The sequence below is a fragment of the Tauraco erythrolophus genome, chromosome 23 (assembly GCF_009769465.1).
Source record: "Tauraco erythrolophus isolate bTauEry1 chromosome 23, bTauEry1.pri, whole genome shotgun sequence".
Taxonomy (NCBI): domain Eukaryota; kingdom Metazoa; phylum Chordata; class Aves; order Musophagiformes; family Musophagidae; genus Tauraco; species Tauraco erythrolophus.
Window position 1 is genome coordinate 289,347 of NC_141487.1, and position 22,521 is coordinate 311,867.

Consider the following 22,521-nt stretch of genomic DNA (forward strand, 5'->3'; position numbering starts at 1 on the left):
CTGCTTTTTTCACAGTTTCCTTCTTGTGACCCAGGAAAGAAATGGACTCTCACTTCCCACGTGTCACAAGCAGGGCCTGGTATCAGGCTGGTGTCATTTTCTAGCACACAATGCTTTGTCAAACCCAGGTGAGGAATCTTGTTCATGGTAGGTAGGCTCCTGAAGAGCCCTGGAAAAACCCTTGGACTGAAGAAGAGATACTTTCTGAGAGACACAGGAAATTCTCAGCCCTTTGGTGATACCAGTCAATAACCAGAATGGTTATCAAACAGACAATGTAAGTGTGGAGATTTAAGTGCTGGGATTTTTTTATGGCATCCAAACACCATCCATCCAGCACATTCCAATCTCTCTTTTTTTTTTTTTTTTTTTTTTCCTGCAGGCATCCTCAGTTGCTAGCTGGCCTGTTTTGCACTGCCAGGGATTGCAAGCCATTGAAGTAATTTTAGAAGTGGAACATGACATATTTGTTAGGCAAAAGAGTAGTTTGCCACCATCTTTCCCTTTTAAATGGCACCCATAAAGCCAGCCAGACAGGAGAGTTTGGTAAGACACAGATTCGGAGCCACCTCCCAGAAGTGGTCAGAAAAGTAGAGGGGACATTTAGCTATAGAATACAGGTTTACGAGGTACACGCACCACATTGTATGTGTTCAACCCTGGTGCATCAAAGCCAGGAGACAAACCCTTGCGATCAAATGGATAAAAGTTAAAGAGCTGCCCATTTTGGGTCTCCAGTGAGATAGAAGCAGAGCCCAGCTGCAGAACGCATGGGAACTCCTTGTCAAAAACAACTTGGAAAACACGATCTTCCAGGTGATGGAGCTTGATTGTCCGGTACTTTTCAGGAATCAGTTCCTCCACATGAGGCCCAAACTGCTGCATGACCAGCACCCCACCAGGTCCAACTTTGATCTCATAGAAAGTCAGATTAGAATAGGTATAGTAGCCAACATAAGGACCTGGACTTGGAGGAGGAATCAAACTTTTCTCTGCCTCTCTGAATGCCGTCTCCATGGCAGGAATAAGATACTCATATGTCTGAGTCACAATATCTCCACCCTGAGGCCTGGGTCCTGCCATCAGCACAATGAAGCTCAGGCGGAGTTTGGGGATAAGGGAGAAGGTAGCCGAATAACCATCAAGGTCTCCGTCCTTTCTAATTACATCATATCCCAACTGCTCGTTAATCTCCCAGGGTGTGCCGGTCTTGTTAGCAAAGTATTCAGTGGAGCACTTAAAGAGAGGGGTCAGCATCGTCTTCACTGTGTCAGGCTCTAGGAGTCGACGGTGGTAGGTGCCTAAGAAGACCATTGCCAGCTTGGCAAGGTCAGCAGCTGTGGAGTACATCTGGCCAGAAGGCCTGTACCAGCCAAGGTCATAGAGAGGGGCTGGCCGCCGGCTGCCGTAGAAACCCACAGCCATCTGAGAGCGGATCGGTGGAGTGATGTCAAAGCCAGTGTCCTCCATGCCCAAGCGGTCCAGGATGTTCTCCAAGATCCAGCGCTGATATTGCCCCTCAGCGGCATGGTCAGCTAGCACGTGTGCCATTAATGAGAAGGCCAAATTGCTGTAGTGGCATCTGAAAAGAAAGAGGAATGTATCTGGGTTAGCCTTGCCTCAGTGATGCAGCGTGGTTGTGACTATGCAAGAACAAGGGCTAGGTCTCTGTTCTCTGGGGGAGAACTGTCATTTTTTCAGGTGATATGCTAAAGAGAGAGGAGAGGTGAAAGAGGGACAGAAAAACTGAATGTTGTTGCCTTGATTTGTTGTTAAATCAAGAAAGAGAAATTTCTTATGGGAGTATCAGCAGATCTATTTAACTTCTATGTATAGAAAGAGAGCTGGAGATGGAAAAATAAAATAAAAAACCCACCTTTATATAAACCCCAACATATCTGCATATCCTGACTCACTGTTTATAATTGTTCACAGAATAATATATTCATTCTTTTTAAGAGCAGAGTTCAGAGTTACAGGTACTTACCTTAAAGGTCTCAAAATCCCAGGTGAGTCTCTTTGGAGATTTAACATGGCACAATCAGTTAAGCACCTAAGCTACCTTAAGATGGTAAAAGCACTTAAAAAGCACTTAAAAGTCTACAAAGCAGCATCCAGCAATGTTGAGTCATTAAAGACACAGGAGTGCTTGAGTCTTTAATACCCATAAAGTGATTTAAGTCTTTATACTTGAATGAAGTTTAATGACATGAAGACATGAATGGGCAACTTTTTTTCAAACACATTTTCAAAATTAGTGAGGTTTTCAAGCTTGTTTGGTTGGGTTTTTTCATTGTGTGAAGCCACACATCTTCCTGAGGCCCATTTAGATCATAAATTTAGCACCACTTCAACCATTTCCAGCCCATCTAGCTGAATTAAAGCATGATAAGTGTGTATATAGATATTTCTACCCAAAGAAAAATTACATTGTGGATCTAAAATTTATACCTGAAATAAAGCTGAAGTTCAACATACACAGAAGAATATGTTAAAATTTCTATATCGATGAATGGGATTTTTCTTTAGGAAGATTCATCTGTTACCTGTGAAGTATATCCAGGACAGGGAGACAGAGCTGAAACTATCAACATGTCAAGTAATAAGGTTGAGAGACTACTAGTGGATGTCTTCGTGTGTCTTAATGGTGAGCATAATATAAACACCAAAGAAGATTATGGTATTAAAGTCTTAAAATCCTTTAAGGAACATCTATCGTAACCTCCTACATGACATCAGACAGAGCTAACACAAGGTTGCCATGATCAAGCTATTGAGTTTTCTAAGAGTTTTCTAAGCTTGCGGACTTCAAGTCATGGTGAATCCTAGGCAAATTATTTCAGAATGTAATTCTATTCCTTAAAAATTTAGCAAAACTAGGAAGTTTTTCCCAGTTAGTCTGAATCCTTTCCTTTACCTGCTGTCTGCTGTATCCTGTTCATATTTTTGTGTGTTTGCAACTCAAGTAATAGACTTTTAAATTGTAACAAACATTAATAGAACTTATAGATAAATTAGAGACGTGAATGTTTACAGACATAGTGTGATTTTAAGTGAAATCTATGATGGTTTAAACTGATTAACATGCCCTTCCACTTTTGAAAATCTGCATCCTTCACAATTTAAGGCTCGTTGGACCTAACTATAGCAGTTTAATTTACCTCATCTAGGCTTCTCACTCAGGCTCTATACACATTAAAAAAAATTCCTGGTGCCTCCAACAGTCACTCTTTCCAGTCTAAGACAGGCGTGTGGGTAGAAGGCAGGGGGATTGGAACTAGATGATCTTTGAGATCCCTTCCAACCCGAACCATTCTATGATTCTATGATTCTATTGATGAAGCTCCCTTTAGAAATGGCTGCCTTTTATCCATTGGCCATGGAGACTGCAGGTGGGGTTAATATCAGTGGAGAACTCAAACTCAGACCAAAAGCTCATAAGAGAATATATCTGACCTGGTTCCAGGATCAGCAACCAAGACATCATCTTTCAGGAGAGCTAGAGCGTCTTGTGTATTGCCCTTCCACAGCAGGTTGGTAGATCGCAGCCTCCTGGGCAGACCTGTGTCATGGAAAAGAGAAGTTAACAATTTGAGACAAATCATGATCCAGGAACCTTTGAGTCTGGTGAAGAGTGAGCAAGATTCAATGGCAAGATGGAAACAACAAAGGTGCACACGTGATTTATACACATAGCAAATGTACTGCAAGGACCTGTTCATACTGGACTGCAGGACACAGTATTCAAGTCACAAACCACTAAGTCTTGACGTCCTGGTTTCATCTGGGACGGAGTTAGTTCTTCTTTTTAACAGCTAGAAGAGCTCTGTGTTTTGATTTTAGTCTGGGACTCGTTATGAGACGAATGCTGACAGCGCACTGATGTTTGTGGTTGGCACTGAGGTCTCAAGGGCTTTCCAGCTGCTGTGTTCTTGCCCGTGTGCAGGAGCACAACAGGCTAGGGGGGAGCATGGCTGGGTCAGAGGGTGGGTCCACAGCTCCCCTTATGATTTGAATTTAGACTTAGGATTGAGGGCCAAACTGGACAATAAAGTATTCCATATCATGCAGTGTCATGTCCAGTATAAAGATGAGGGTTAAATGGAAAGAAGGGCTTTTACTCTTCCGAGGCTCTCACTCTGGGCCTCTCGGAGTGCTCTCTCCCTCTCTCTCTCTCTCTCTCTCTTTGGGCCTCTTGCTTATCCGGGATTGAGGTGTTGGGACTTATCTCTTTCAGGATCTTTAGTCTGGGGTGGGACTGGCCTTGGTCAAGGGGTGGTAAGCAATTACAATGTGCATCACTTGTTTGTATATATTATTATAATTATACATATGTATATATTCATACAGTAGTAGTAGTAAATTGTTCTTATCTCAACCCACGGGTCTCTTTCCCTTTTCCCATTTTATTCTCTTCTCCATTCCCTAGGGATAGGGGAGGATGAACGAGCAGCTGTGTGGCATTTAGTTGCTGGTTGGCCCAAAGCACGACACTTGGTAATGTAAGTCCTGCCCCAGCACCAGCTCTGGGTTGCTACATTTCAGTAAAAATACCTCGGTGAATGATTAAAAAACCCTGTATCCTCAAGTGCATATTGGGTGTTGGGGAAATCCCTGTCTGTATTTCCATGTGACTGTATTCCCGTGACTACAAAGGTGTACAACAGCCCTTTTAAACAGGTTTTTGTTCTTTAAGCCTCTATACAGAGGGCTTGAACATCTCTAAATCATGCCAGGCTTGGCCTAAAGTATGTTTAGCTTCTTTTTTTTTTTTTTTTCCCAGCTTTAGCAACATTTATTCATCATTTCTGAATGCAGAAATACTGAAGCTCTTTTCACTTTGAAGTCCACAAATCAGAACATGGATTCCCTAAAAGCTTTTGGGCAAGACTTTTTAAAATGTCACAGCTTCTTTGCACAGGATCTACAGCTCGCCAAGTCCAGAACTTGGATTACATCTGGAGTGAAATTCTCACTGCAGTTTACAGCTGACTTTGATTTAGAGGTTAGGAAAAAATCAAGAAGGATGCATGATAGAAAAATGACTTGCAGTCATCTGTTCAGTGGGCATGTGCTTAATCATGGCATAGCTGAATGAGGCCCTATTCTGTTTTAGCAGCAACACGTTTTTCTCAATTGGCCTGACCTTAGAATTTGAAAGGGAACTAGAACACTTTTTCTGCTTCTGTTTTGTGGTTATTTGTGCAGCTTAATGACTACATGAGAGATGCAGCGAGCATCTTCCAGTAAACAATGTGCTCCTTCATTTCCTACTTGCCACAATGGCAGCAAAGACGATGTTGCACCACGGGGAGAGCTCACCAGCACCACACCAGCAGTGCAGTGTCTCTCTTGAGGTTCCCTAGAAATGATAAACCAGAGGATGTGTGAGAATAACAGAAAATCCAGTCATTGATTTATACCTCATAGGCTGCTAACTGATGTGACAAGCATGCTGTTAATAATTTACAGTAGCATCTCATACTGTCATTCATACATATTTGAAAATCACAGTCTTAACAAGCTGGAACTTCCCTCTAGCAATGTACCACCAACTGTTGAGGAGAAAATCCTTTGGAGTTTCTTTTGTAATATGTAAGGTAGAAAAGCCCAGATAATGAGGATATATTATAGATCAGTTTCCACTGCAAGAATTTACATTAAAAACACTTCACAATACATCATGCAGTGGCTTTGATCTTGAAGCTAAGTAGAACCTCTTCCTTTTTGGCTTTTGCCAGACAAAAAAATTAACATGTGACTTCAACATTAATTTGGTTCTCAGTTGGGACTTTGAAACTGTGCTGCTTCTTCTGCAAAATTGTCAGGGTTCAAGCTTGTTGGTGTGCCTTACTAGTGCGGTCTGGGAAACTTGGGACACATTCTAAAAAAAAAAAAAAAAAATTATTTAGGAACATAAAAGGAGCTAAGCAAGGGCACGAATCCAGCACAATGATGGAAGCAATGGAATGGCCTCACATTACAAGCAATTATGCTATGACCAGGTACACTTTTGACATATGCTCCCTACAAGTATTTCTAGGGCATACCTCACACCTCACTAGGTGACAGGGAACTGCAGCAGAGCTGGGAGCTCCTGCAAGAAGCAGCCAGACCAGCTTTGGGTGCTCCTGTAAGTCATGAGGGGACCAGGCAGAGTTGATGCCCCTGAAGACATTCTCAGGCTGGCTACAGCAAGACCTTGTCTGCAGGCAGAAGGGCTGGGCAGGGTTGTGCACACACTTTTCTTTCTGCCTCCTGCTGCCACTGGCCACTTTGGGTTGTTTGTCTGTTTCCTTCCAGGTTTCAGTTACAGCTTTCTTTTTTGGAGAACCCTTATTTTGCTATTGGCTTGCTTCAGGTGATGCTGTACCCTGTTCTTAGGTATTGCAATTTGCTTACATGCTATTTCAATCTTAGTTCCTAATTTTAGAGCATTTATTCCAATCTAGAATAATGTGGGTGCTACAGAGTTTAATCAAAATGCCATATGAGATATCAGCACAGTCTCTTCAGCCATTAAATTCTGGAATCTCTGAGTCAAGTATTAGCAGCTTTATTTCTGAGAAAGGTTAGTGTTCTCCTGAGTCCTGTGAGCTCCTTCTACTTTAATGTAGAGTCACCCAATTATGAAGCTAGTAGCAGATTAATACTAGTCTTCTACCAGCAAGTACAAAGCTATTAATAGCTCAGGAATCCCAGATCAGGAACAACACTGGGAGCTAAATTTAGCTCAGCGGTCAAGGTCTGTCTGTTCAAAGCAAAGAGGTTTGATGTCACATTGACCCTCAACTCTACATCTCAGATAAAGCTGTTACACAACTGGAGCCTGATTTCAGGTCATGCTCCTGCATTGAAAGAAATACATACCCGCCTTGCACAGGAAAAACAATTCCCCAGCCCACGGTGCAGCTTGGCCCCTCTCCTAGCAGGTGACCTGGACAAGAGTTTCCTTTTAGCACTTAATGAAGCTGCTGACACCTTGCTTCCGAGTGTCCTGCCTGACCTCTGGGAAGGGCAAAGTTCCAGGGTCCATACTGGGAAACAGCCTCAACAGCAACCTTTCATATCTCTGGCATATGGTCTCTTCTCTCTGTGGTCTCTTTCAAGTGGCATAGTGGTGGGCAGGGGGTAAAGCAGGTAGAAATGTTGTCTCACCTGAGAGCTGGCTGGCCATTCTGCGCAAGGTAACAGCTGATGGCTTAAGTGGCGTTGAGCCTTTTTCCAAAAAAATCAGCCCATCTGCTGTGTATCTCTGTTCTGATTCCTTGAGCCTTCCCAGAGGGTTCTTAATAACAAAGTTCTGGGCATAACGCTCAAACGGGTCATCAAGAGATGTGACTTTTCCTTCCTCCCACATCTTGTACAACATTATGGTGGGAAAGATCTTGGAGACACTGGCAATTCTGTCAAGGAACAAACATTTATAGAAATTCAGCATTAAGAAACTCATGAATCAGAAGGAAAATGGTCAGTATGTGAGGTCACTCAACTGACCCACTGCCTGTAGCTTTACAGGCAACACCTTTGCTAATTCAGACAGGCACGGCTAAAATGCAGGTAAGAAGCTTGAATTAATATTCTGAACTCTGGCCTTTATGGACTGCAACATAACCCTCAGTAGTATCTCCTCAATAGTGCAGTGGGTTATAGAACTTTTTCTGTTCTCTTACCATTCATAAAATGACATATTTTGTGAATTATTCCTTAGTAAATACCATAACAACTTGTAAGTAGTTTATTGGAATTTTAAGGTTAAAATGCCATAAAGTTTTACATTTCGTATTCAGACTTGCTCTTTGGGTAGTTTCAGAACAGAGTCAAATTTACAACAGGTCTTCTGGAATAGGACTCTGGTTCTATTTTGTTGCTTTCTGGGAACAGGGCCATGATTAAAAGGGATGGGGGCATTCATACTGTGCGGCTAGAGGCGAAATTCTTGAACTGGAGTAAGGCGGCCTAGAGTGAAAGCATTTGCTGAGAATGCTTTCATTAATGAAGAATTAGAGCCAGAGGTTCAAACATGATCAGATACTGTCGTAGTTCTGATGATAAATGATGCCAACTGGCAATAAAGTTTTTTGAAGGAGTCTCTGTGGTGCAGTCGGTTAGTGTGTTCGGCTGTTAACCAAAAGGTTGGTGGCTTGAGCCCGTTCAGGGACAGGTTCCCTTTTCCCTGCCAATGGCAGCGGGGTTGGAACTAGAAGACCACTATCGTCCCTTCTGACCCAAACCATTCTATGATTCTGTAAGAAATAGCATGAAGTCACCTATGCAGGGATTTTACCTGAATAAATTCTGAGGACAGCATTTGATAGTCAGAGTGCAACCCATATGCTTCGTATATAGCACAGTTATAAATCACTGAAAAATAGATCCCTAAAGTAAGTCAACACTTTTTTTGTATTTGTTTTTGTTTTTTAACACACACTGAGAGCTTGATTCTCTCTTAATCTAAAAAATAATGGTCAATATGATTTTGGATTGACTGGGAAAACAAATAAACATACAGGTCTACTTTAAAAGTTCAGTAGATACTCTTCCCAAACCCCACTTTTTGCTAGACTGTTTTGTTTTGGTTTTTTTGCCTATGGCATTGTCTCCTCACTGTTCACAAAATCTTTGCTAGCTCTCAGTCTTCATATTTGTGCCCTAGGCGTCCTCAAATCATGGAGACATTCCTGTGTAAGGAGCAGTATGTTTCCAGGTTCTTCAGGACGGTCACTGCTATTCTAATTCAAAATATTGTCAGATCAAAATAAAAAACCAGAAAATCCAAAGTAAACAGCTCAATAAGCCACAACCATATGATAATTTAGGGACTAGCTGAAGCACTGTCTCACAAAGTTTCAGTGTAACCCAGAAGAAGTTTCTGCAGTGGACCTGAACCAGTAGAAGATGCAGTGTGTGACAGTGACTCTATTCCCAAATATCAGATCTACGTATGTGTATCTGCTCTTTTTCTAGCTCTCATGCCTGAGATACATTTATCTCACCTGTAAATAGTGTACTCATTGGGCACCACTGAGGAGGGGTCCGAACCATTCTTCTTCCCAAAGTTGCCTGTCCAGAGCACAGTGTCATTGTAGATAACGATGGCAGACATGGCAGGGAGACCAGAGCTATGAATCTTTTGGCGCAGCATTATATCTACCTGAAGAATGATGGGAAATTATGAACTTCCAAATGAAGAGTCTTATAATGCATCTAGTCTGTAACAGGCAGTAGAACACCCAGACCATCAGCCCTCCTTACTTCCAAGCACTTGAGAGTGATTTTTTTCAAATGTGTTTCGGCAAAAGAAAATATTTTAACTGTACTGTTCCTTTGAATTGCTTATGTTGAATTATCCAGTGTCTTTCTTTCAGTCTACATGTCCACTCTGTAGAAGACTGTGGTGCTCATCCTTGTAATGCCTATGGTGTTTCTATGATTAAAAATGAATACTAAAACCTACTAATTGTCATATCTTCCTTTTTAAATTGTACTGTGCATATCTGTTCTTTGCACTAGTATTTTGGTTTCAAAGATGTATGAGAAAAAGATCCAGACTTTTCAAATATCACATGGCACTTTTCATGCCATGAAACATGCTAGAGTTTGGACTCTTGTTTAAACTGCAATCTGAGAAACAGCACTGAGCAACTAGAGGGCTGTGATTGCTCTTTGCTCCCTGTTGTGCTGGGGTCGTGTAGATCTAATCAGCCAGCTGTGCTGCACCCTCCTCCTGCAAGCAGAATGCATTGGTCTTGGTCTTTTACGACTTTTTCAAAGCTTTGTGATCATCATGCATAACTTATCTTTTGCACAGAAAAGTTAAGACATAAGAAATCTCTTTCCAAACCCAGGATTTGAGACGAGAAAGGCCAAGCCAAGACATGTACTCAGGGTATCTTCACTGGGAGGACTGGTGAGGTGCACTGACAGCCAGCAGTGGAAACATCCAACTTGTGCCAAGTCCTTCTGTAGTGTTTTTTTGCCCTCTCCACCCATGTGCCAGTGGTTAGGTATGTCAGCACCTCCAGACAACAGACTAGTCTCATGTCAGCAAGCATGGTCCTCCTTACAGTTTTCTCAGAGAGAATCTGGCATGTAGACTTGTCTGAACCTGCATAAAGTTTGCAGAAATACGTGATGTTCTTCTGGACTCAAGAGTCATTGAATCCAATACTCAGTGTTTGGGTTTGGCCACTAGCAATACTCTTCTGAGGAAAATGTAGGCTTTTCTGATAAGCAAAAGTATTTATCCTTAGAAATGTTTCCTTAAGCCTCACACGTGAGTGAATGTCACTCTCTTGTTTCAAGCTGCCGTGAGGTAGGAAAAAGTCCTCCCATGTATGCAATATAATCACATCTGGTACTGTCCAGAGTCCCAGTTCCAGGGTCCCTGGCCTGGCACAGGATGGTAGTTTGTCTCAGGTGTGCAAGATCTTTAGTGTGGATTTGAGTGTCCACAGACTTAGGAAGAACCTAAGCGCATCTGAAGCTACACTTCTGAGGTGCTGCCACCTAAGCCTCCTTTAAATACCCATGACTTCCTATGCATCTAATGTTCAGGTTCTTTGTGCCTTATTCCATCTGCAAAATAGGAACAGTTGCACCAGCCTACTTCAAAGAAGTGCTTGGATATTTCATTTCTGAGGAGCACAAAGAAGGGAGGTTAGATGACTCTCTGATGGACACTCAATGTTCTGCATGTTCCCCCACCTCTCTGACTAATCCTAATCGAATAATAAAATACCTCTCTACAGTAAACCCAGAAACAGCAGCAGAGACTTCATAAAAGTGAATGTGAGGTGATAGTAATTGAAATTCAGTGTAGATAAAGTGATGTGCATGCAGGAAAACAACCTAACTTCACAACACATACACAGATGGGCAGTCATCTGGTCATTAGTGCTTGGGAACAAGATCGTGGTGCTATGATGGATACTCTTATGTAAATATTTGCTCTGTGTCCTGTGGCAGAATAAAAGGTGAATCAAATAGGAGAGATTATTAGAGAAGTAACATAAAATATAGCAGAAACCAACATTTTATCACTGCAAAAATCCCTGATCCACTTGCACCTTGAATACTGTGTACAGTACTGATTTCCCGCATGTCCACAAGAGTATGCTAGAGCTGGAAAAGATTCAAAGAAGGGAAAAAGAATGTGGGTCAGCTTCTATTATGAATCATTAAGCTACTCATGAGAAAGACACAAATGAGAGTGCATATTATAGAATCATAGAGTCATGGAATGGTTGGGGTTGGAAGGGACCTCAAAGATCATCTAGTTCCAACCCCCCTGCCATGGGCACGGACACCCTCCACTGCACCAGGTTGCTCAAAGCCTCATCCAACCTGGCCTTGAACACTTCCAGGGATGGGGCAGCCACAACTTCTCTGGGAAACCTATTATATGATAGGAGTCTACAAAATCAGGATTGCCCTGTCAGAGCATGGCTGTCTTTATGGTCTGTACAGTCAAGGCAATGCTGCAGTATTTCCTCATTGCAAATAGAGCCTACCAGAACTTCAGACAGTGCTAAAATTTCAGAGATGGTATATCATGCTGAGGAAAAGCAGGTCTCTCTTTCATTCAGATGCAGGTCCCCTTCCTCTTCCCCCTCCCCTCCATTCCCTTCCTTGAAGTTACCTACAAGTAGCTTTTTAACTTTTAAATAGTGGCATGGGGAAAGTTAACAAAGCAGTAAAATAAGGAATTGGCAGTAACTGATGAATAGGAACTAGTTACAGGAGTTACCTACTTTCCAGGACATGAGAGTTGCCTAATAGTAGACAAGATGCCAAGAGCCATCATTTTGTGCTGATGTATGCTCCAGACCTTCTGATGGACAAGTAATAATGTTCCTTCATCATAGCTTATCCTTTGGATAAGATAACTGATTACTGACCTGTTCTGTATGTTCAGTGAAGGAGTTTTATATACCCATTTCTAGATTCACATGTTCTCCACTTCCTCAATTTCCCACCTCCTTCCCCAGAGACCCTCAGGGGCAAAATACATATTCTCCCCTTTACTCCTTCAGAAAAGCAGTCATAAGCTCTGTCTTCCTCTGTTCCCTTCTCACCGACCTTCTCCAATGCATCCTTTAGAATGGGGATTGGGTGGTCCAGTGGTACTGGTTCAGGATAACGGGGGCACATCTGCAAAGCTTCTGATCTCGCTTCCATTATAGATGGGCCTGGAAAACATTTCAAAGATAGCATATATGACTTGAATAGACACACTGACAAGCTTTAACCTCATCCAGCACTCAGCACTAGCTTTCTTGCTTGTGTTGACCAAAGCTGAAGAGCACTTCTGCATAAACAAAGAGACAATCTTAAATTGTTTCTATCTCACATAAAACAGGACTTGAAGAGGGCACTGTGCTGTTATTGCTTATTGCAACATGGTGTAGCACACAGGATGGACAGGAGCTGCAATAGACTTCAACTGACTCTGCAACCTGGAAGAGTAAAGAATTGGGACTACAGAAGACTCTGTAGGGTACCTGACAGTGGATTTAGATCCCATGGAAGTGCCCCACCCATGTCTAGGGGAAAGTCTGAGTATGGGTTCAGGAGCACAGAGTTGCCCCATGCATATTGTAACCCAAGAAAATGGACGTAGAAGTGAATTATGAGTGCCACCAGAAATCTAACACTATAACAACAGTTGGTAGGCTGCATATCTCGCATATTCATTGTCTTCTGAATCAGCTGTATCCTACATATGCCAGAGACAGATCTTAACTTTTTGTAGCAAGCAAAGATCTTTAAACTCAGAGAGAGATGGGAACTCTCTGACTTGGAGGCACTATTTTCCCAGTTGATCCCAAGGTGTTCATAAACACAGACTGTTTGCTCTGTAAGCTGTAATCAGAATGATTATGTATCTTTTCACCTCTCAACTGAGTATGAAGCATTAGAAATACGGAAGAGAAGAGAAGAGAAATGGCACTACGAAAACTTTGAGATGAATGGGGATGGATACACAAGATCCTGTGGCCAGCTTCTGACACTCTGTCGCAAAAGTGTAGAGTGAAATCTTTTTGGAAGTACCTCTGGCATCCTCACTGTGGATTTTGTGCCACCTTTGGGCTACTTAAAACTCTGATCCGTTTCAGTGCATATACTTCATCCTTTCACATACAATGCCTTGAGTCTATCTGTTGAGTTTTCTATAATCAACAAAAAGGAATTCTAGTGCGAACCAGGGGCTTGAGGCAATCCAAAGATCCAAGATTAGGGGAATAGGAAAGAAAGCAAATACATAGGAGAAAGCACATGGTAAGGTGTAAACCAAACCCCATTCTAACCTGGAATGGCTTTTACAATAGGATGCGAAAGAAAAAGATAGGGAATGTAAAATAAAACGTCTCCTTGGTATGTCAGTTAACCTAGGTTAATGCCAGAAGAAATGGAGCTTCTCTGGGCACCAGCAGTTACATGCTACTCCATTAACCCAATGTTCATCTCTTCTGTGTCATTGCATCAGTTAGGAGGAGGTAAATTTGTGTGCTGTTTGGGGAAATGCTTGTTGAGGGAAAATGTCCACGTGGGCAGAAAGGCACTTATTTGTCTCACAAATTTCATAGAATCATTTAAGTTGGAAAAGACTTTTAAGATCATCAAGCCCAACCATGTCAAAAAATGGCCAAGCTTAAAGACAACTACTTACTGGGCTCCACCTTGGGGAGGCTGTACTGCCACAGAAAGCAGCCTGTCATCGCAATAGACAACAGGAAGAAGAAGATGACCAACACGTGAATCCACTTCACATCCATAACAGTGAGCTTGAGGAGGCTCCGGCTGCTGGATGCGTGCTGTAAGCAGAAAAGATATGATCTCAGAGAGAGAAAAACAGCCTCTCATGCATATTAGCCAGGTGAAGGAGGCACACTACATTGGAGAAAAAAGCTACTGCAGGGACTTGGACTAATTCCAGTACTATTGCGGCACTAGAGCTAGGCATACCAGATCACATTGAAATAATTGGAACCAGAGATGACTTCTTGTCTTCCAATGAAGTTTACTAGACATTACTCTCCTTACTTTGTTGGCCATGTTGGTTCTCATAGAAGAAAACCATCAACTCCTTTCGCCTCTTCCCCTCCCTGCAGGTGAACCTCATCAGCCCAGGCTAGCAGGATTCTGTTACAGCTCTCATCTCCTCCCTTCTCAACCATCATGACTTATTGCTGGATATCTTTCCAGTCCCTTTTTTCCAGAGTCCAGCATCTGTTCATGGCAGCCACCAGCCAGACCGTCTGAGAAGATCCAGTTTTTATAGATGAATGGTGGAATTTTTCACCATGTAATGCCCTTACTTTTCTATTTTGTATCTGTAATTCCCATTATATCATGTACCATCTGTAAGCTTGACATTTACAGATGCCATGTTTTGGAAAACTGGCTAATATTTTGGGTTTATGCAGCTATCACAACACTGGAGACCATCCAGGTTGGTGGTACTACCATATAAATGTTGAAGAAAAACAAGGAACAGATGACAAATGATTAGGTGCCTAAGCATGAGCTGTGCTCTTGCACTGACTGTAGGAGGTCAATAGGGTGCTTTTGAAAGTTTGGCAATTAGTGTTATAAAACATATGGCCTGTCATTTGCATTCCGTATGGTCCATATTCCAAAGCTGTTTCAGGTTGTCTGGACTCACTTGCAGGATAGACAGATTAAAATATTCCCTTTAGATTACCACATGGCCCCCCCTTTTTTTTTTTTTTTTGAGATATAGGATAGTTCATGCAAAAGATTCTGCAAGTTAACTGAGCCTTGTCCTCACAGCAAGGGAATCTGCAGAGCCACTTCCAGACTTGCACATGGCTTTGTGGCTCTGTTAGGATCCAACTGGGGAACCTAGCCCCTGCTGAAACTCCAGGTTGCAATTCCACTTTCTGTACAATAATAAAAATTCATTACAATTATTTCTGAAGCCTTTTAGCCTGTTCAGGCATTTCCACATAAATTTCTGAAGGCAGCTTACTTCAGGTTCTTCCATACCATAATTAAGACTTCAAGGGTGGCTTAAGACCACACAGGTGCCTGCAGACCCACTCAAACCTGAGACTGACAGATCATGCATGTGCTCCATATTCCAGCTATTAGATGTGTTCCTAAATAGAAGAATGCCTTTTTGACACCAAAACCAGCTTGGTTTAGATATACCAACCTCATACAGTGCCTTAGCAGGCAGGAGATCATATCCACACAAAGAGAAGCTTGTGTATTGTGATCTCTTTGATCACCCCACGCTGGCAGGCTTCAGTTTATGCTGAAGGATGTTGCAAGAGCTGCAAACAGATGCTATTTTCCTGCAGCAATAAGTGGGACAGAGCCCTCTTTGCCCTGGAGTAGTCATGGGGTGACTTTCTTGGATTTAGTACCATCATGATACGGAAACTGTCTCAGCAACCTGCAGTTCCTCTGACTGTTTGCTCTTTTCCTTACTTCACTGAGAAACCCTGATTCCTGTGTCCCTAAAAGCAGGGTGAAAAGAAAAGATTTTTCTGATATATGCCTCATCTTGTGAACTCCAGGCTCTCTAGGCCACTAACCAAGGACCACTGAACTCTCATCCTTTAGTTCAAACGCTCCTTTACCTCTTGTAGGTCATAGAATCATAGAATGGTTTGGGTTGGAAGAGACCTTAAAGATCATCTAGTTCCAGCCCCCCTGCCACAGGCAGGGATACCCTCCACTACACCAGGTTGCCCAAAGCCTCATCTAACCTGGCCTTGAACATTTCCAGGGATGGGGCAGCCACAACTTCTCTGGGCAACCTGTGCCAGTGCCTCACCACCCTCAGAGCGAAAAATTTCTTCCTTAGATCTAATCGAAACCTCCCCTCTTTCAGTTTAAAGCCATTGCCCCGTGTCCTGTCACTACACACCCTTGTAAAAAGTCCCTCTCCAGCTTTCCCGTAGGCCCCTTTAAGCACTGGAAGGCTGCTATGAGATCACCCCGGAGCCTTCTCTTCTCCAGGCTGAACAGCCCCAACTCCCTCAGCCTGTCTTCATAGCAGAGGTGCTCCAGCCCTTGGATCATCTTCGTGGCCTCCTCTGGACCTGTTCCAGCAGCTCCATGTCCTTCTTGTGTTGGAGACTCCAGAGCTGAACGCAGTATTCCAGGTGGGGTCTCAAAAGTTACTGCTGAAGCCCAGGATTGAACCAGGGACCTTTAGATCTTCAGTCTAACACTCTCCCAGCTGAGCTACTCCAGCCCTGCCCTGAGAACCTCCTTTGTTCTCCAACCCATAATCTAGTGGCAATGCAATGAGACCATGGCAATGCTATGAAACTAGAGGCATGGATCTCTCTTTTATTGATGGGGCACCAAATATGCAAAAGTATGAGGAATATTCATTCACTCTGAAGAGATGCTCTACCCTCTAAGCTACATTTCAGGAAAAACTCCACTCTCCCTTATCTGGGAGGCTGTCAGATAAATGGATAGGTACCTGCAAACAGACTCCTCACATTTCGCTCGCCAGTATTTGTCTGGTATCACCTCCCTTTCAGCTGGTTTCCCCATCTCACCTACATTGCCCAGCGACCGTCACTGCTAACAGCATATACACAGCAAGGGAGGGGGAGGGAAGCCCCCAAGTGCTTAGACAAATGCAAATGAATGCAAACACATGCAGAAACAAGTGCACACAGCCTCCCACAGGTAGGTTAGCTGTATGCTAAGTTTTTTCCTCAAGCTTTGAAAAATTAGGATGTAGGGGGGAAGAAATGGGAATTTCACATAGACCACCCAGGTAGACTGTCCTGCCCCACCATGCTCACCCAGGCAGACTGCCACAGACCCCTTGAGCCACTCAGTCAGAGGCACGTCTTAGCACCAGTTAGGCAGAGCTAGAAAGAGCCCCAGTCCCCTGCACATACCATCTCCAGAAGCCGTCTCAGTCCCAGAGGCTGTTGTCAGGCATCTCAGCACGTGGGTACCATAACAAAACCACACCATCTGATTTCGGCCCCTGTAAGGTAGGAGCAGAGCACCTTGCCATGCTCCTAAATGCAGCTGCTTATCATGGACAGGTGCTGCTCAATCACTCCACCTGAAGTAGCCATTTTTAGCTCCCCAACAGTCCTGCTCCAGGTTTCCCTGTCCATTTGACCCATTCGGACTCTCCAGAAAGTGCCGCTGACCTCCCCGGGCAAGGAGATTAAGTGACAGGGATAGAATGGCATTTGCTCTCAGGAAAGTGCCTGAGTGATTGAATGTTAATTCTTCCTAATGCTTCTCTGCCATGTGTGTGAATCACAGCCGAAACCACGAGGGCTTCGCCATCTATTTATAGCAGCTTCATCTCCTCCTGACATCTGACAGGAGGCGATTAACTCCTGGGATGGACAGCCCCCGCGTGCCTCCATCCACTGTCCCTGGGCGGGCTTTGGAGGGGGCAGGCTGGGCTGTTTGCAGGAAAAGGAGGTGGGGGAGCTTAAGCCAGGAGCTCAGGCAGTCTCTGGGCTTAATCCTGAACAGCATCCTGGAGTTCCCCCACAGTGACAGACAAGTGAGTCATTCCCAGTTTACAGGCTCACTAGACATAGATGGAGCTGGTATTTTTTATCTCTTTAGCTGCTGGGGACTTGGAAGGATGGGGGAAGGTTGTGATTTGCTTGAGTTGAGCCTTACCTGCAGCCGTAACCCATCCATGGCAGCTCAGAAGTCTCTTCTCATCCCCTGTGCTGCCTATCTCCACAAACAAAAGGTTCATAAAACCCTGTGATGAAGAGAAACAAAAAGTTAGTGCAGGAAAAAAATGGAATCAGAGCAAGGGGGGAAGCCCAGATGAACAAAGCCCAGCTCCAATAAGCAGACCAGCAGGCAGGAACTGGTTTTGGATGGGGAGATAAACCATGGTAACCGCATGAGTGGTTACTCATGTAACCCAGTAACAACTTCCCTCTCTCTACCTCTGGTTTAGCAGTACCTTGTGTTTACTACAAGGGCTGGACTTAAGCTCTGGGACTTGCCAGGGCCCACGACCATCCTCATCCCACCTCCTAAGCACAAGGAACTGGAGCTTTGAGACTTTCAGGGCTAATGGCCTTTCATTGTGCTTGCTCTGCAGGGTCCTTCCACTCCTCTCCCTGACTTCTCAGCCTTGCTCCCTCTACACAGCCAACACCACCCTCCTTAGTCTTGGGAATCATAGATACAGCCAAGAAACTCTATGACAGATTTGGAAGTCCCGAGACTGCCACATCTCCCACAATATTTCCCTCTCATTTTGCTACTTGGCAGTGGCAATTCAACAGGCAAACCCCTCCATAAGAGCTCTTACCAGCTTTCCTGCTGCCCTCCGGCTTCCAGTGTTGATGAATTTGGGGCTGTCCTGGAGCTGCAGATGTTAAGAGCATCTGAAGCACTAATCCCAACAGTCAGGCTCTCTGAGCACAGATTAAATGGCCGTGCCTCACCCCTCCTCAGGCAGCGCAGCATCTGTCCAGGGATGCAGCCAACAGGGAGTATTGCTTGTGATTTCATGGCTCAAACAATACAGCAGAGTGGAAAATGGGGAGCTGGGGAGGAGGATATCTGTAACACACTCTGAGCTGGAAATGTTAATAACAAACTGCCATTACCATGTAAAGTGTATTATAAATGCTTTCCGAAGAGGAGGGCATGGTCATGCCCCAGTTATGCGCCAAATCCAGGAGGATTACGCACTTGCCGGGTCCTGCCGTCCTGTTGCCATCTTCAGATGTTCACAGGTAAGGGTGTTCTCCTTAAGACCACCTCTTCATTTCAGTATCTCCAGTAGTGACCCAGGCTCTGATAGTGCTTCAAAATACTCAAGCCTATATGCAGCCCTGTGCCTGTGCCCCAGAGTGATGCCCAAATTTTGGGGAACAGCACTGCAGACAACTTCCTTGCTAATTAGAGTAGATCAAGCTCCTCACAGTTTTGTTGATCCTTTTTTATGGGATCTCTGATTTCCTTCTGTCCCTGCTACCAACCTTCCCAGGCTTTCCTCCACAGTCTGTGATCTTCCCTCAAAGCCAAAGAGAAGAAGTGCACATGAAGATAACTCATGCTCTTTAAATATTACATATTTTCATCCCTTTCCTTCTTCATTTTCACTCTGTTTTTGCATAGTTTGTTAAACAAATTAGTTTTTCAGTCTCCAACTCAGTGTGATTTACAGCAAGTCACTTGTTATTCCCATATCTCTTGACCTTCTCCCTGAGAGTCCTTGGCTCTGTGCTTTCCCTCCAAAAAGGACCTGTGTACCCAGAACCATGATGGAGTTCCAGACTTTCCTGGCTCAGCAGTGTTTGAGAAGTTTCATTTTCATGTTTTTCAGTCCTTCCTTGCAACTGAAGGGCTTTCCACTGGCTCAGAGAAGGGTCCCATCTTAGAGAAACCTCAAAATGTGGCAGAAGGGAGGTAAGAAGAGCTTGTGCCCACTCTGTCCTGAGTGGTTCTCCAGGGGAGTCTCTCCCTCCTGGGCAGCTCTTTCAGAGCATCACTCTGACCCAGAGAGCCACAACCAGGAAGCTAAAGAGCAGTTGTCCTTCCTGCTACCTGGTTGATCATATACTGCACATAAGTGACTGCACACAAAAGATTTTGTGTTTCATAACACCAGTTACAGAGAAGCAACACAGCCCCAGGCTGCGAAGGTCAATATGTGGAATGGCTTTGACCTGGAAGCACCCAGGAGCCCAGCAGGATAGGGAATGACCAAACCAGACAGCTGGCTGGGGGCTTTTTAGGCTTCTCAGCCCCCTCAAGTTGTAGATGAATGCAAAGACCTGTACGTGTCCCGGACTGCCCCAGCAGACGATCTGGCTGCATCCCTCTCCATTTCCACCTAGTTTGGAGCCACCACACACCGCCGCAATTGCAGGCACTTTGCATGAGGCAGGCTGCTCCTGGAGCAGTGAGCCAGAACACCCAGCAGGCTCTCTGCAGCTACATTAGTTGGCCAGCCCTACCCAGAAACAATCTTTGTCATTGGCACTAACTGGGCTAATGCAGAGACACTGGAAATCAGCAGCGTGAGATATCACCCCCACACACAACCTCTTCCCACCTGCAGCATCCTGCTGGGCATCATCTCATGCATTTTGTTATTCCAGAATCTCAGTCTTCTCCTTCTTCTTGAGTTTCTCTCCCATCTCCATTTCTCTAGCTGAATTTGGGGGATACAGCTTGCCATACTGTATGGTCTATATGCAGGAAGGATTTGGTAGTGGGGATGTTGCAGACATGGCCTCTGGGGAGAGGTCAGGGGCTGACTGATACTGGTTCCAGTCAGCTCCGAAATGGACTCACCGCAGGCCAAAGTTGCACCCATCAGTGAAGCCGGTGATGCCTCTGTGAAAACATCAAATGGAGGGAGGAGGAAGGAACAAAGTGAGAAACAAAAGAGGAACAGCAAGGTCAGAGGAAGAGGTGCTCCAAGGTGGTGCAGCTACTCTGTGCAGCCCACAGAGGATTCATACCGGAGTAGATATTGCCTGCAGCCTGTGGAAGGAACCATGCTGGAGCAGATATTCACACAGTAGGCCATGGGGAAAACACTCCAGAGTAAATGGATACTCCTGAAGACAAGGTAGCCCACGAATGGGACACACAGGAGATTTTCCTGAAGGACTGCAGCCTGTGAGATTCCCATAATGGAGCACAGGAAAGGTTAGGAGGAAGGATCAGCAGAGAGAAACCCCTTTGTACTGACCCTGACCCCCTGCCCCAAATCCCCCCTGCACCACTTTTGGGCGAGGAGGTAGGTACGGGAGTCTGGAGTCAAGGAGTGAAACTGAGTCTGGGAAAAGCGGGGAGGAAAGGTGCTGGTTTGATGTTTGTCTTTTTGTTTCTCAATATCCAAATTTGTGATTACATTATATTTTAATCGGCAATAAATGAAGTTACTTTTCCCCAAATTGTGTCTGTTTTGTCTGCAACATTAATAGGTGACTTCCCTGTCTTTATCTCAACCCATGAGCTTTCTTGCTCCTGTTTTTTGCCTATTTTCTTCCTCTTTTCTGCTGAGGGAGGAGAATGAGTGGGCAGCTGGGTGGGAGTTCTGCTGTTAGGCAAGGCTGACTCACCACCTACCCATAAGGAAAAGCTCTCCCATATGGCTTTTTCCCAGTACTGCTCTGCAAGATCTCTGCCTTGCAGGGTATTCCTGACATTTTCCTGCCACAGGCAGGAGAAAAAAGACACACCTAGAGGTCTTCAGGAAAGCCCCAGCTGCTGCCCAGGCTACTGTTCAGAGCAGATTCCTATACAGAGAACTTGTCAAGGTTTGGTTTTGCTAGCTAGCAGGAACCGGTGAATTTTTGTGCTCAGAGATGTGCTGGCTTTTAGACTGGGAAAAAAGCACCTCTGAGCTATTCCTTTTTCTACAAAGAAAACAGGCCCAGTGACTAAGCGGTGAATAATCACGTCTCTGTGAAGTATGGCAGTGAAATGCACACAGAAACTTGGGCTTAAACAGACCCTATCCCCCTATGGGAATGCTCTCATCTGACAATTCAAAACCAACAGAACTGGTCTGGGTGAAATTTTACCCAAAATACTTGCACAATCTCAAATGAAACAGCCTGAGTGGATGAATCAGGTCTCTGATGTATGAGTAGCTTGAAGAGAAAGAAGGAATTAGGAAACGAACGGAGGCAGGCTCTCGAACGAACGGCCTGTCTGCCAGGGAGAGCAGTGAGCACATTCCAGGGACACGGGCTCAGCTGCGCTATCGTCTCGTTATTGGGCTGTCAGTCTTTTAGCAGTGACAAAGGGCACGCTGCAGCAGGAAAAGCAATTGGCAGCTCTAATTGCCCTCCTCTCAACGCTTTGAACCAGCGTGGGAGTGAAGGGGGATTTCGCCCCTTCCACAGTCCCACATTGCAGAGCCCAGCCAGGGACTCTGTTGTCCCACTGGGTGTCCTTTGTGTCTGGCCGGGCACCATCGGCAGCCTTTGTGTCCCATTACCAGCCGGTTCATTTTCTTGATAATTTTGTACGGTTGAAGTGAGCTTTGAAAGTCAAAAGATAGAGCAGAGTGCCAAATGGGCTGCGGCTGCAGGGTCCTGTATCCAGGCATGACAGAAACGGTGCGGACTCATATGGTGATGGAGGGGGTGGCCAGCATCGCCATTTGCTGGCATTACCCAACTCAGGAATGAAGAAAGCAAGAGTCGGAAGCCTCAGAAGAAATATTCAATATTGGAGACAGCTGAGGCATGCTTTCAAAGATTTCTCTAACATAAATAGTACAGAGGCACACCGTTTTTACTCGTTCGTATAACATGGCATGATTTCATGACCCCAGGATTTGGGAATTCATTGAAAAATTGTTTATCAACAGATTTGTGATACAATCAAACAAAAGTCTATAGAAATGGAGAAGGCTGCTCCATGCTACAGTATGGGATACACTACATTATATTCCATGAGGATTTGTCAGGGCCCTTAGAGCATTAATGGCCTGGACCAGCCTCACCTGGAGCCTCCACCTCCATGCCCTGCCTGTTGGCCCAGAGGGATGCAATT

General features: G+C 44.5%; 1 protein-coding gene and 1 non-coding gene across 2 annotated transcripts; both read right to left on the reverse strand.

The window, feature by feature from the left end:
• Positions 1-603: 603 nt before the first annotated feature.
• On the reverse strand, positions 604-17,673 carry LACTBL1 (lactamase beta like 1). Its single transcript, XM_009986795.2, has 7 exons — positions 17,653-17,673; positions 13,673-13,817; positions 12,082-12,191; positions 8,997-9,154; positions 7,159-7,406; positions 3,457-3,562; positions 604-1,582 (listed from the first exon to the last, which is right to left on the reverse strand). The coding sequence occupies exons 1-7, from the start codon at positions 17,671-17,673 to the stop codon at positions 604-606; spliced, it is 1,767 nt and encodes a 588-aa protein (XP_009985097.2).
• Positions 16,159-16,231, reverse strand: TRNAF-GAA (transfer RNA phenylalanine (anticodon GAA)). The gene has a single exon. It is a non-coding gene; the product is annotated as a tRNA-Phe (tRNA).
• Positions 17,674-22,521: the final 4,848 nt, after the last annotated feature.